Source organism: Ricinus communis, chromosome 7, assembly GCF_019578655.1.
Source record: "Ricinus communis isolate WT05 ecotype wild-type chromosome 7, ASM1957865v1, whole genome shotgun sequence".
NCBI classification, from domain to species: domain Eukaryota; kingdom Viridiplantae; phylum Streptophyta; class Magnoliopsida; order Malpighiales; family Euphorbiaceae; genus Ricinus; species Ricinus communis.
Window position 1 is genome coordinate 3264036 of NC_063262.1, and position 12100 is coordinate 3276135.

General features: G+C 36.4%; 1 protein-coding gene across 3 annotated transcripts; it reads right to left on the bottom strand.

Moving 5' to 3' along the window:
* Positions 1–904: 904 nt before the first annotated feature.
* LOC8289469 (histone-lysine N-methyltransferase CLF) lies at positions 905–11889 on the bottom strand. 3 transcript variants are annotated; one of them, XM_048376395.1, is made up of 17 exons: positions 11553–11889; positions 11140–11241; positions 10694–11019; positions 10028–10189; positions 9159–9243; positions 8792–8941; positions 8658–8705; positions 8500–8571; positions 7688–8397; positions 7016–7169; positions 6678–6901; positions 6351–6482; positions 2966–3056; positions 1903–1950; positions 1695–1823; positions 1527–1604; positions 905–1419 (listed from the first exon to the last, which is right to left on the bottom strand). In XM_048376395.1, the coding sequence occupies exons 2-17, from the start codon at positions 11221–11223 to the stop codon at positions 1228–1230; spliced, it is 2685 nt and encodes an 894-aa protein (XP_048232352.1). In that variant the 5' UTR covers positions 11224–11241; positions 11553–11889; the 3' UTR covers positions 905–1227. The 3 variants fall into 3 exon arrangements, with proteins under 3 accessions (XP_048232352.1, XP_048232351.1, XP_048232353.1); XM_048376394.1 differs by having other exon boundaries at positions 11594–11888; XM_048376396.1 differs by lacking the exons at positions 10694–11019; positions 11140–11241; positions 11553–11889 and having other exon boundaries at positions 10024–10145.
* Positions 11890–12100: the final 211 nt, after the last annotated feature.

Genomic DNA, 12100 nt, shown 5'->3' on the forward strand with positions numbered 1-12100 from the left:
AAAAAGGAAACTGGAATTCTGTACCCGAATCCCATGTAGCAGGGGGAAATTTGATGGTTGGTTGAGTTTGATGCCGTTCTTTTGCAATTACTACTTTCTATATATATCACATCATATGCTTTAAATATTATATATAAATAATAAAATAATTATTTTTATACATAATTATCCAATCTATAGTTAAATGTAAGACGTTAGAAGTAATGACGAAAAATCCTTCTATTTTTAGTCAACAAAGTTGGTTTGGGAGATTCGGACAAGCAATACATTTTTATTGCAAAAACTGCAAGCGCGTCCGGTAGCTTGCTTTGGCCGGTAGGAATGCTTACTCTCCTTCATTAATTGTAGTTAGGCAAAATATAAAGGACAAGAATATACCAAGAGATAGACTTCAAGTTTAGGATTGGACTGTAACAAATGCATAACCATAATTGTTACTTTTTCTTTTTCAAATGACAATTAAAAATAATACATATTGTTTTGCGTTTTCCGCTAACGAGAAATAAATCACACAAAATATAATTAGAATATCCCTTTCTCTCCTTAGCCCCCACCCCCTTCAAATCAATTAGAACAATGATCACCTCTTTTGGTCCCCAAAAGACCTGCTAACTAGAGGATTAGCATCTACACTCTCAATCCCTAATTTACTTAAAAGACTTTGAAGTAATGTAACCCTGAGCTAACAGCTAGACCCAAACTTAACCTGAATGTCAATATATAAATAAATGCAGACTCTTGACTCCTACGAACGACTAATACCAATTATCTTTCTCATCACTCAACAAGCCAAAGTTTATTACAAGACTTTGTCGGAAGAAACATAAATATCTTTGATGAAAAAGATCCTCTGAGTCATCTGGGATATTAGAGACTCAAAAAAAAGAAAAAAATACAAGCAAAGTAGAGAGCCAACAATCCTTGTCATTGAAAGAGAATTGATGAGATTGCTTAACAGTTATCCCGTTACATGAATGCTTTGATGTTAGATTGTATTGTATCACTGGACTTGTAGGTTTCTTTCGCTTTAGCGAATACAATGTGCTCAAGAATAAACAATAATTGAGTGAAAAATTTAAACAAGTTATAAAGGGAGATGACAATGGCCTCTCCGACAACAAAATGATTTTGCGTGCAACTATCCTCTAAGCTATGAGAATGACGACATTTTTGCCTGTAGAAAAAATGATAAAAATTTCGAATTGAGGATATAAATAAATAACCAGATTAAGCCACCTTCTTTGCACGACCACTTGTATGAGCTCCATCTTCTTTTTTAGATCCAGATGCTTCAGGCTTCCTGGCCCAAGCAGGGGCCCTGTCCGGCTCATATCGATAATCATAGAAAAGTTCTTCTCCAGCACTAATTCGTTCTTTGGCAAATATGCCCACACGATGATCCCCAGCAACCATTATCACCTGCCACACAATGGATGGAAGTGATAAAAAGAAGTGGTAAAACTATAAGAAAAGATAGAGAAGTGGTAAAAATATCAGAGATTCCATGTGCGCCAGTCCATCTATACCTTTGCATAGCAATTTGGGTCCGGTGAGTGGTTGGCAAACTTCAGTTTGTCACCCTTCCGGTATGCATCGAGAACAAACTGCATAATGAAATCTTTGAATCATGAGAGCAAGAAAAGATAGCGATTGAATATTCATGCGAGATCATAACATGATCCAAAAACTCATGCCTGATCATTCAGATTGAAGAGAAATGATGAATTTTCACGGTCATATATCTTCCCACGCTTATCTGCTTCTCTATGTGAAATCAGCTCCCCAGTGTATTCACCAAGGTACTCGTGCTTGCCAACACTATTCTGGAGGGTGGCCAAGTATATACATCAGCAAGATGAAATGCAATCAAATAACAAGATCCTACGAAATTACGAATATTACCTTCAAGAAAGCTCCCCAACCAGATACATCAGATCTTCCAAGTAAAACCTGCACATGTATGAGAATCCATCTCAAGGTTTCACCAGGATATGAAAAAATTATCAATAGCTCATTTTAGGCAAAATTCATGAAGATAAACAATTCCAACATCATAGCATATTGTGAAACCTAATGTCAGCAGATGAAGTAATGTCTGCAAATGGAATGTTGTAAACAGATTCAAAACCAAAAGAGTTAATAGAAGCTCTGTAGGATTGAAGTGATTGAGATAGGCTGAGTTTAAATTAAGTCCCAAAAGATATATGAGGTCTGTAAGACTCATTCTGTCATAAAAGAAATATGAGTTGCATCCAAGTCCATTATTTAAGAAAGCGGGCCCTATAAGACCTTAAATTTTAGGTGAACATATCCTGCAAAACTACAGGAGAATTTCATGAAAATTATTAAAACTGAAAAGTCCAAGAAGAGACATGCAAGAAAAATCGAGAACAATTTCCAACTTGCTGGCACTATAGAAGCTTACTGGCTGTATTTCTAACACCAACTAAGAGTGGAATTCTACTCTTTATTACCCGGGATGTACTGGTAACATTTCTGCATCAGCTCTGCTTAGGCACAAACTTTTTACATGGCAGTAGAAAATTTTAAAAATTTCTCAATGTTGCAGTCATCATTTTTGGTCAACCATCCCAGACTTCTCCTTTAGATGTATTCCCATGTACACTCAACATCATGAGATCTGTTCTTGTGTTTCTACACATATATCTTTACATTTTCCATCACAATCAAGCCATGCTAAAAGAAACATATTATTTTCCATTGTCACAAAGCACAATATACCAATTGCCATTCTTAGAGACATTATATTCAGCCTAATAAAAGCTTTAAAATCACATTGAACACTTATTGCTTGGTATTGCAAAAAACAGCCTCCACATAGAACTTCCCACTAAAACATTACTTAGAAACCTTAAAAACTTCATATGGCAGAATATTATAACACCATGCATCTCGATTGAATGGTAAACAATGAAAATAAATACAAATAAAAGAATGTAGTTACCCTTTGTTGTTGTTTGAGAAGAAGCTTCATGTTCCTGCATTCATAATTATCACCTCTTTGGTTAGGAACCCCAAGAGAACCATCACCGCAACTGCAAAGAGTTCAATTTAATCAGCTCACAGCAGTAGAAAGAAGCAAGAGAGAGAGACAGAGGAAGAGAAAGATAGAACGACAAGGTATTTCCGGACAATCAATGAACAAGAAACTATTAGAAATTGAGATGTTAATCACATTATGCTTCCTTGATAATGTATAGAAAGAAAAAGTTTTGAATCCTAGAAACATTTGAATAGTATAAACCCATTGCTTAACACACAATGCAATAAATTGAAAACAAGAATACTAAATCATGAAATGGACACAAAAAATTGTAACTTTTTACAATGCAAGCAATTAAGGTAGTGTGAAAAAATGTTTATGGATTCTCCTAGTCTCTGAGGTATTGATATTAGTGAAAGTACCGGTTATGACAGATAATTATGACAGCAACAGAAATAACATATTTGGAGACGGAGTGAATGGTAACAAAATGAAGGTGGCTGGATATAGAATTGGTGGTGCAAAAGAGGGCCAGCAAGAATGGGGGATAAGCTGATGACAATAATATGATGGTGGTAGAAACTAATAATGACATCAGAAGTAGCGTCTAGCAGGAAGGTGGTGACAGTGATAGCAGTGGCACCATGAATGATGGTGGTGAAGGGAACAAAAAAGGAGTTGATGGTAGACAGTGATGGTAATAACAAGGTGGCAACACAAGTATGAACAGCAAGACTTTTGACAAGTGACTTTTGGAAACTGGGACTTCCATCTCAGGATGTTTACAGCCCCCAAATCCACATATATTCAAGGGGTAAAACTTCCAAGTTCATGATCTGTGGGATAATTTAATGCCTTCAATAATAACCAAAACAAAGAAAATCAATATTCAGCATATTCAAATTCCAAAAGCAAAATCAGCCCCACATGTGAAAGTTGAGGTTCTAGAACTTCAATACAGTTTCAGTTATGAAGAGAAGACCAAATGCAGCAAGAACTTGCCAAAATACCAACCTACTTCAATCCAACATTAACAGAAAGAAAACAATTTAAAAACCTCCAAGTAATTCTAGATTTAATTGAACTTTGATCAAAAGTACTTGCACATTTTGAATTATAAGGTAAAGAGACTTGATAGTATACACTCTCAATTTACTTAAAAGGAAGCATCTTGTCAACAGTCACTATATGAAGTTTAACCAAATTGCTACAAATTAAAATCAACTGTATATTCTGGAAGCGCACTATGCTAACACTGATATGTTATCTAATTGTTGATCTTTTGCAATTCTTCTTGCGGTTATTGCATATAATACGTATCTCGCAATTTGATTTTTGTTTTGAGCAGCAATAATCTGGTTTTTATTGTGATCATAATAGCTAGTTTTCTCTTACTAAAGAAATTTAGGTTCTAAATTATGACTTGCTACTAGGAACAAGAAAACCTTGATAGTAAAGGTCTAATGATATACAGGTACCCTGATGTAAATTAGCATATCACAATGTAAATTAGCATACCCCTAACATACTAAGTAATAAGCAAAGCGCTTCATTGGCTTCTCGGGTTTTCAAAGCTCGTTATTTTCCTTCTTCCTCTTTTCTAGAGGCAAAGCTTGGGCACAACCCTAGTTACATTTGGCGTAGCATCATAGAGGCCCAAGAGTTAACAAGGAAAGGTTCGAGGTGGAAAATAGGAGTGGGGAACAAAGTCTCAGTGTGGTCAGATCCTTGCCTTCCAGACACTGTAAATCCTTTTGTAGAAGCTCCGAGGTGGATTCATGCAATTGGGATTAGGATTAATTGGTTGATCTATTTAGCCCTCGGGACAGGAAACTCATACTGAGCATTCCGTTGAGTTTTCAAAATGCAGTAGATAGGTGGCAGTGGACGTTGGATAGAAATGGTTCTTATACGGTTAAAAGTGGGTATCGTTTTCTCATGCAAAACCATGCACGTCAATTTAGCCTTTCAATCAGTCTTACATGGAGCTCAAAAACTTCATGTGGCGCCTGTGTACTCAGTCCCTTCCAACCATGGTGGCTCTTCGCTATAGGAAAGTTGAGGTGGATGTTTCTTGCCCTATTTGCCATGGTCGGGCAGAAAATACCGTTCATGCTGTATTTTCTTGCCCTTTTGCAAGATCTATATGGCAAGCTTCTGTTGTGGGTGATCACCGTTGCTCTCTAAGTAATGTGGCGAAATGTTGGTCAAGCTTGCTGCGGAGTTGTAGTAGAGAAGAGTTAAATATGGCAGCTGTAATTGCATGGAATATATGGAACAACAGGAATCTGCAGGTCTGGAATGGTGCCTACAAGCCTCCTACCCAGGTGCTTCACTCCTCCATGACAACTCTTGATGATTGGCAGAAGGCCCAAGTGAAGCAAGATATTTCTTCTGAGAACCAATCAGATCCTTCTTTGATGAAGTGGCATCGCCCTCCTGTGGGTAAGGTAAAATGCAATATTGATGCAGCCATTTTTAACCACCACGATTTTGTTGGATATGGCTGTGTTATCAGGGATCACCAGGGTCTGTTCTTGGCGGCTAGGAATGGCTTACTTAGAGGAAATGTAGAACTGGTGATTGCAGAAGCCTTAAGTTGTAGAGAGGCCCTCAGCTGGATTAAAACACAAGCAGTGCCTAACATGGTTATTGAATCAGATTCGCAGATCCTTATTTCTGCCTTGACTCGAGGTCACAATGACAATTCTACGTCTGGTATAGTAGTTTCCTTAGCAAAGGATATTGGCAATTGTGAATTCACTTTTGTTAAAAGATCAGCTAACATGGTTGCACATGAGCTTGCTCGTGCTTCCATCAATGGTCCTGGTCTTGAGGTTTGGGCGACTGCTCCTCCCAGTTTATTTGTAATGCTCTTGTTTATGATTTGCTTTAATGAAAGTTATTTTGATCTCAGAAAAAAATAATAATAATAAGCAAAGTGATACACCCTATTTGTATATTTGTACCACAACCCAAAAACTACTATGTGTGTACGCTCAACTCAATTCAACTAAGCCTTGATCCAACTGAATTGGGTTGGGCATATAGATTCTCTTTCTCCATTCCAACTGCTTTTGGGCTACATCTTCGGGAATATGTAAGGCCTTGGATCAATTTTCTTTAATTATCTTCTAAGCTATTGCCACAAAATCCTTTTTTCTGGTAGACATTCTGACACAGTGAACTAAAAATGCAAAATATAGTAATGCTCATGATAGATACAGTTAAGCAATTATAAGCCTGAAAGCAAAAGGCTCAAAAAGATATAAATTCGCATTCCAAAATGATAATTCACTTTTTACTAGCTCAAATATAACTTTAAAGAGAGTTAAAGATAACTCACCTGACCCAACAGTTCCTACATACATCTGGATCACATTCCCTATCTGCAGCAAAGCATGGACACTGACGACTTCGACATTGACTTTTAGCACAATGGCAGCCCCTGAATCGGTTCTTGCAAGTCTTAGGACATCTAGATGCATAAGTAAAAGTTAGTTGACAGTATTATTATATCATCACTAATATCTAGTTGCATGCATTGTTTAAGAATGCAGCTGTATGGGCCAAGACTCCACAATTTTAAATGCGAATGAAATCCCACTCATGGATAAGAAAACAAGATCTTAAGAAAGTCTCATATTTATTTCATCGTTAACCAATGACTCACCCACAGTACTTCTCGCAGCATGTGCCATTCAGTAGACATGCACACTGCTTTCCACAAGCAGTTTGACAATTACATGGATTATACTGGCGGCATGGCTGATCTTTTCTCTCAGTAATCCGTTTCCTAATAGAATGGTATGCAGTAGACTTCCACGAATACTTCAAGCGACGAACCCTTCCTCTTCTGCGTAAGAATCTTGATCTTCTTCTTACTTCATTACTACCCTGATGTCAATTTCAACCACCCCATCACACCAGTGGAAAAAGGAAAACTTTAATTCCACAAGAGGAAAAAGGAGTCATATTTAAGATGCAGACAAGTTGAATAAAAATGCTAACCATTGCTCCATTAAAGTCAAATTTTGAATACCCTTCAAGAGAATTTGCAGCATCACCTGCTTGGCAGGCCAGTCTATTCTCAGAACAGGTCATGTATTGGAAAACCTCCCAACAAGTCTTTAAACCATTTAAAAGGTTCCTAGCAATTAAACAACTGCCATGAAGAAACAAAGATCAACATTAGAGAAGAATGGTAATTTAATCTCTTGGAATCAAAATGTTAAAAATGACAACCAGATGATGTTAAAAATGACAACCAGATGATGTCTAATTTAAATTAAAAAAGAGCATGTTATTTTGCACTAATCGAGGACAGCTTCTTCCAACAAGTATATCCTCCTTGAAACATACATAACCAGGTTGCTTATTGTACACTTTTAAGATCTGATGAAATTCAAACCAAAAATATAAGGTGAAACAATGTTGTACATTTTTAAAGTATATTGCAAGTGCTTAATTGACTGCCTATTATATTTCTCTTTCCCCTCTCTTTCCATTCTCTCTCCTAATCTCTCTCTCCTACCTTTTTCAATAAAAGAAAGAGATGAAGAAGAGAAAGGAGAGAGAAAATGGTTTCAGAAAGCCATATTACATCCAAAATGTCAAAACAAATTCAAAAGGCAAAAAGGGAAATGTAAAGCAATAAAGTTTGCAAAAAATACACCTACTAACCTATTCCTGCCAAAAATCTCCACACCTTTCTCGAACAGGCTTTTCTCAAAAGCTTTCCAAGATCTGTTATCACTCAACTCTTTTTTACATACATTTTCATCTATGAGCTCTTCTTTCCTTGATGTGTCATTACTACTAGTTGCAGGTGGATCAGTGATAATCTCACTTGGAGGACCATCATTAATTTCTCCCCGCACCAAGTTATTGTTGTCCTGAATTGTTGATTCCTTCCTCCTAGACCTTCCAGTGGTAGGAGACTTAACATTCTTATGGGAAGAAGAACTAGCATCTTCATTTTCTTTGTGTGAAGTGGATCTCAATTTCATATCACCTGGTAAAAGGCCTCCACTAGCAACAGAATCTGAATCAGAAGCCACTGTCTTCTTCTGCCTTTTGCGCATGCAACTTAAAACACGTTCAGCCACTCGCTTGCTATTCCTCTGACATTTTCCTGCAAGCTTAGCCTTGGAAGGAGAAGTGGCATCCTGCCGCGGTCCAATTTCTGAGTCACTGCTCTCTGAAACATTTTTTGCATTTGAGGAAGCACTTTCACTTTGGCTGGATTTCACCCTCCTCCTGGCAGATTGAGCAGAAGATTTCTTCCTCGAGGAAATCTGCACCACCATCCCATCGGATGGCCGAACAGAATTTTCTCCAATATCACCATACTGTGGAGAATTCGCAGTATCTATTCTTTCCAACCTCAAAACCTGACATGAAAAAAGTGGAAGTTACTTGCATATTTTCTCACCAATGCCTAAATTAGAAAACACCCGTAAACAAGATCAGATTGATGAACATCAGACATATACCGATTTGTAGCAGTGCGAACCGCACGGTACATTTTCCTCATCTGGATGGTTCCATGTGTGTTGTTTATCAGCCTAGCAGTATGTGTATTAACAGAACATGTAAGATTTTCCCACCAGATACTCGTGCAACATCTTGACAATACTCTTACATAACTTACAGGAAAGACAAGATCCTGTGAGCATCCATGCAATCTGCAATCAAAAACCTGCAGATATAAAATAGAAGAACTCATTTAAGTACTAGAAGGTAACAGAAGACAACATGAAATAGGAACAAGAGCATGAATGTTACAAGACATCGACGACAAAAGAGGTTGTCAAAAGAATCCAAAGCGGCTTCAAGATCTTTATCCAGAAAAGAATTCACTATTTGTGCCTCACTATCTTTATTCTTTGAATCTCCCAAAGCCTTCTCTTCTTTTGTAAGAATTTCATATCTTGCCTGTATAAGATGTTTGATGGTGTTTCATATCTGTGTAAAGCAGCAAAAAGCAAATGGGAAAACAGCTGGACCAAAGCTTACACAATGACCAGTTTTTAGTATAGCATAAAATGCAGAGAAGATGTATATAATAGCTATACCTATGTAGTCCTTTAAACAAATACAAACGAAAAGACATAATAGATATTAAAAAGAAAAGAACTCAAACTACCAGTACCTTGACTTCTGAAGGGCTTCTGGAAAGGCATTGTGCCAGCAATTCCATTACAGGATCAGAAAAACCAACTTCTTTCACAGTCATGCTGGTAAAACAGTATCCAACAGGAATAATCAGTTTCATTTTGAATGAAGTATTAAGCATAAAACATTCCTCACAAATATTGGGAAGAATTTAGAACGAGAACAGAAGCTATATGAGCTGTTTTATATTTGTGAGGCAATTAGTAAGCATATTGATGGGTACTATGGACCACCCCCAACAGAAAAAGCCGAACAAAAAAATAAGAAGCTCTAAGCTTCGCAGATTTTAAGAGAACATTTCTAAGTCCCCAGTTGAACTGGAAAAACAGATTAAATCTTGACAAAGCTTTGCCCATTTTTTAATACCATTTCTCCCTAAATATAGCTTTAGCTAAAACCTAGGGAAACTTTCCTTTCTTTAGGATTAAGGAACCATCCAAACAGAACATTTGAAAATCAGTTTACAAGAAAAAGACTAGTAAGTATCACCTTTCCCATCAGTACAGAAATTAGTGCTTGAAGTATGCACGGTACTCATGCAGATGCTTAACAAGAAGAGAGGATAAAGAAATGTGGTTTCTTGAAAAACTAAGATAGAGCTCAAAACATTCATTAACAATAAAAAATGCGAATAAGTGATTCACTGTTGCATCTTCTTGTAGTTAAAATTGTAAGGAATCAGAAGTTAAAATTAAAAAGGAATTGGGTTATAGTAACAAATGCACATGAAAAGAACCTAAAAGACAAAACAAATGTTACACTGAAGTAATATACAGACAGGAAGTAGAGAGGGAAAGAAAGGACCGAATAACCATATATGACATTGGATAGCATGATTATACCAACCGAAGAATATAATCTTCAGAATCTATGAAACTTCTTTTTTCCTCCTCATCGTCAATTATTTCTTCCTCGCTGTCACTGCAAATAAGTGCTTCACCACCATTTTGATCATAATATATTCTCCTTCGACCAACCACAGACTGATCCTCCGTCATTCTTTGATTTCTGCACTTGGAATATCATAAATTAATAAGGTAGATATTAATGGAAACTACAATAAAATAAATAAATAAGTCAACAATATTTTTACTTGAAATGAAAGTAGTTCGAATTGAGAATTCACGAGAGTACAGGTCTTGAGAGCACAAGTTTATCATCACATTTGTCACTAGAATACAATAGCACATGAGACTTCTTACACTGAAGGCTCCAGGAAGGGTCACATGTACACAAATTATTCATGGATCACTGAAATGCTGTTTTCATAGTTTGAATTTGACAAACCTAAGAATAAATTTCAAGTGCAAGTGCAAGTGAATATGCATTTCAAAGTGGAGAGAAAATAAGCCACCATCAAGCGACAAAAAGTGAATGCACTTTGCTCTGAAATTTGATAATCTTACACATAAATTAATGAAGGTGTTCAATACAACAGTATTACATACCCATAAACTTATATATAGGCAAAAAAGAAACTTCTAAAGTGGCTTTTATTGATGAAGTAAATACCTATCCAAAAAAATCCATGTAGTATAAGGTGGCAATCTCTTAATTTCTGGCAGCTTAATAGGCCGAACAGCATTCTTGACAGGAATACTGGATCCCAAGAGAACTGCAGTAGAAGCATGACCGTCTTCTTGAGAGCTATTACTATCCTTATCCCCATTACTTGCATCAACACCACTATGCATGCCGAGCGCATCTTTTTGCCTCTTAGTTAGTAAATCTACACCGCTATCAGTAACGTTAATCCAGCTGTTTCTTCTTTCCTTTGACAACTTATACAGATGGTTTGTAACACCAATCAACTTTTGTTTATTCTCATCCATTCTTTTCTGAAAAAGGTAATAACAAAATCCCTCCATTAATAAAAAAAGACTTGATAAACCTAAAAAACATTTCCTATAAATTGATGAACGCTCTAACAAACTGACACCATAGAAATAGGTATGCACCTTTATGGAAACACACCGGTTAGCTGCAACTTGCTTCTTTATAGAATCAATAACTGATAGTATCTCCTTTGATGTTAGAGACATTTCTTGTGCTTCTACAGTCTGTAAAAATAATAAATAAATAACTTTAATTATCACTCCGAATCATACACATCCACCAAAAATGTTGAAAATTATGAAAAGGAATTTAATATAATAACTGCTTTATACAATGCAGGCAGCGAAATCTACCTGAATTAAACTACATTACGTTCTAATATAACACAGCTATTAATCAAAGACACGTTCTATTACTGAGTCAAAAAGCCTAGCGAGTCAACGAAAGCTAGGTCAACATACAATAAAATTCGAATAAAAGTAATTGCAAGAGAACAAAAATCGCAAGAGAGTAATTAAAATTGAAATGTAATTACGGATTAGTGAGCGAGAGAGATGATAACTGAGAAGCGAGTACCAGAGAGTCCTTAGGAGGCTCCGATCTACTAGCGGAAGCAGATGGCGAAGATTTGGACGCCATTGTTCGTTTGAACCCGAATCAGAAACGAGACTCCGGATCAGGATCCGATTCATGCAGGAACAATGCCGTAAATGAAGAAGAAAAAGGAAAGAGGAGGATTTGGCGGGTCGGCCTGAAACCCTAAAGTCACATCTATCTTTAAAAAATTTTGGTGAAATTAGATTAATTTATAATTTTGATTTAATCTTTTTTATATATAAATGGTTCTTTAAAGGAAAAGAATAAAAATAAATAAAAAAATAAAAGTTTGGTGGATAGAGTAGAGAGATAAAAATTGGGGGGAAAAGGAAAAGGTGGGACTTTATTTTTGAATTATAAACTGTGGAAGGAGCCAAAGGAAGGGTTGTTTTTGTTCTTTGTTTGGGCTAAACAACCACATGCTGTTGTTTTTGTCTGTGCTTTCCTTGTACTCGCTTTTTTCTTTTCTTATTTTTCTGAATAATA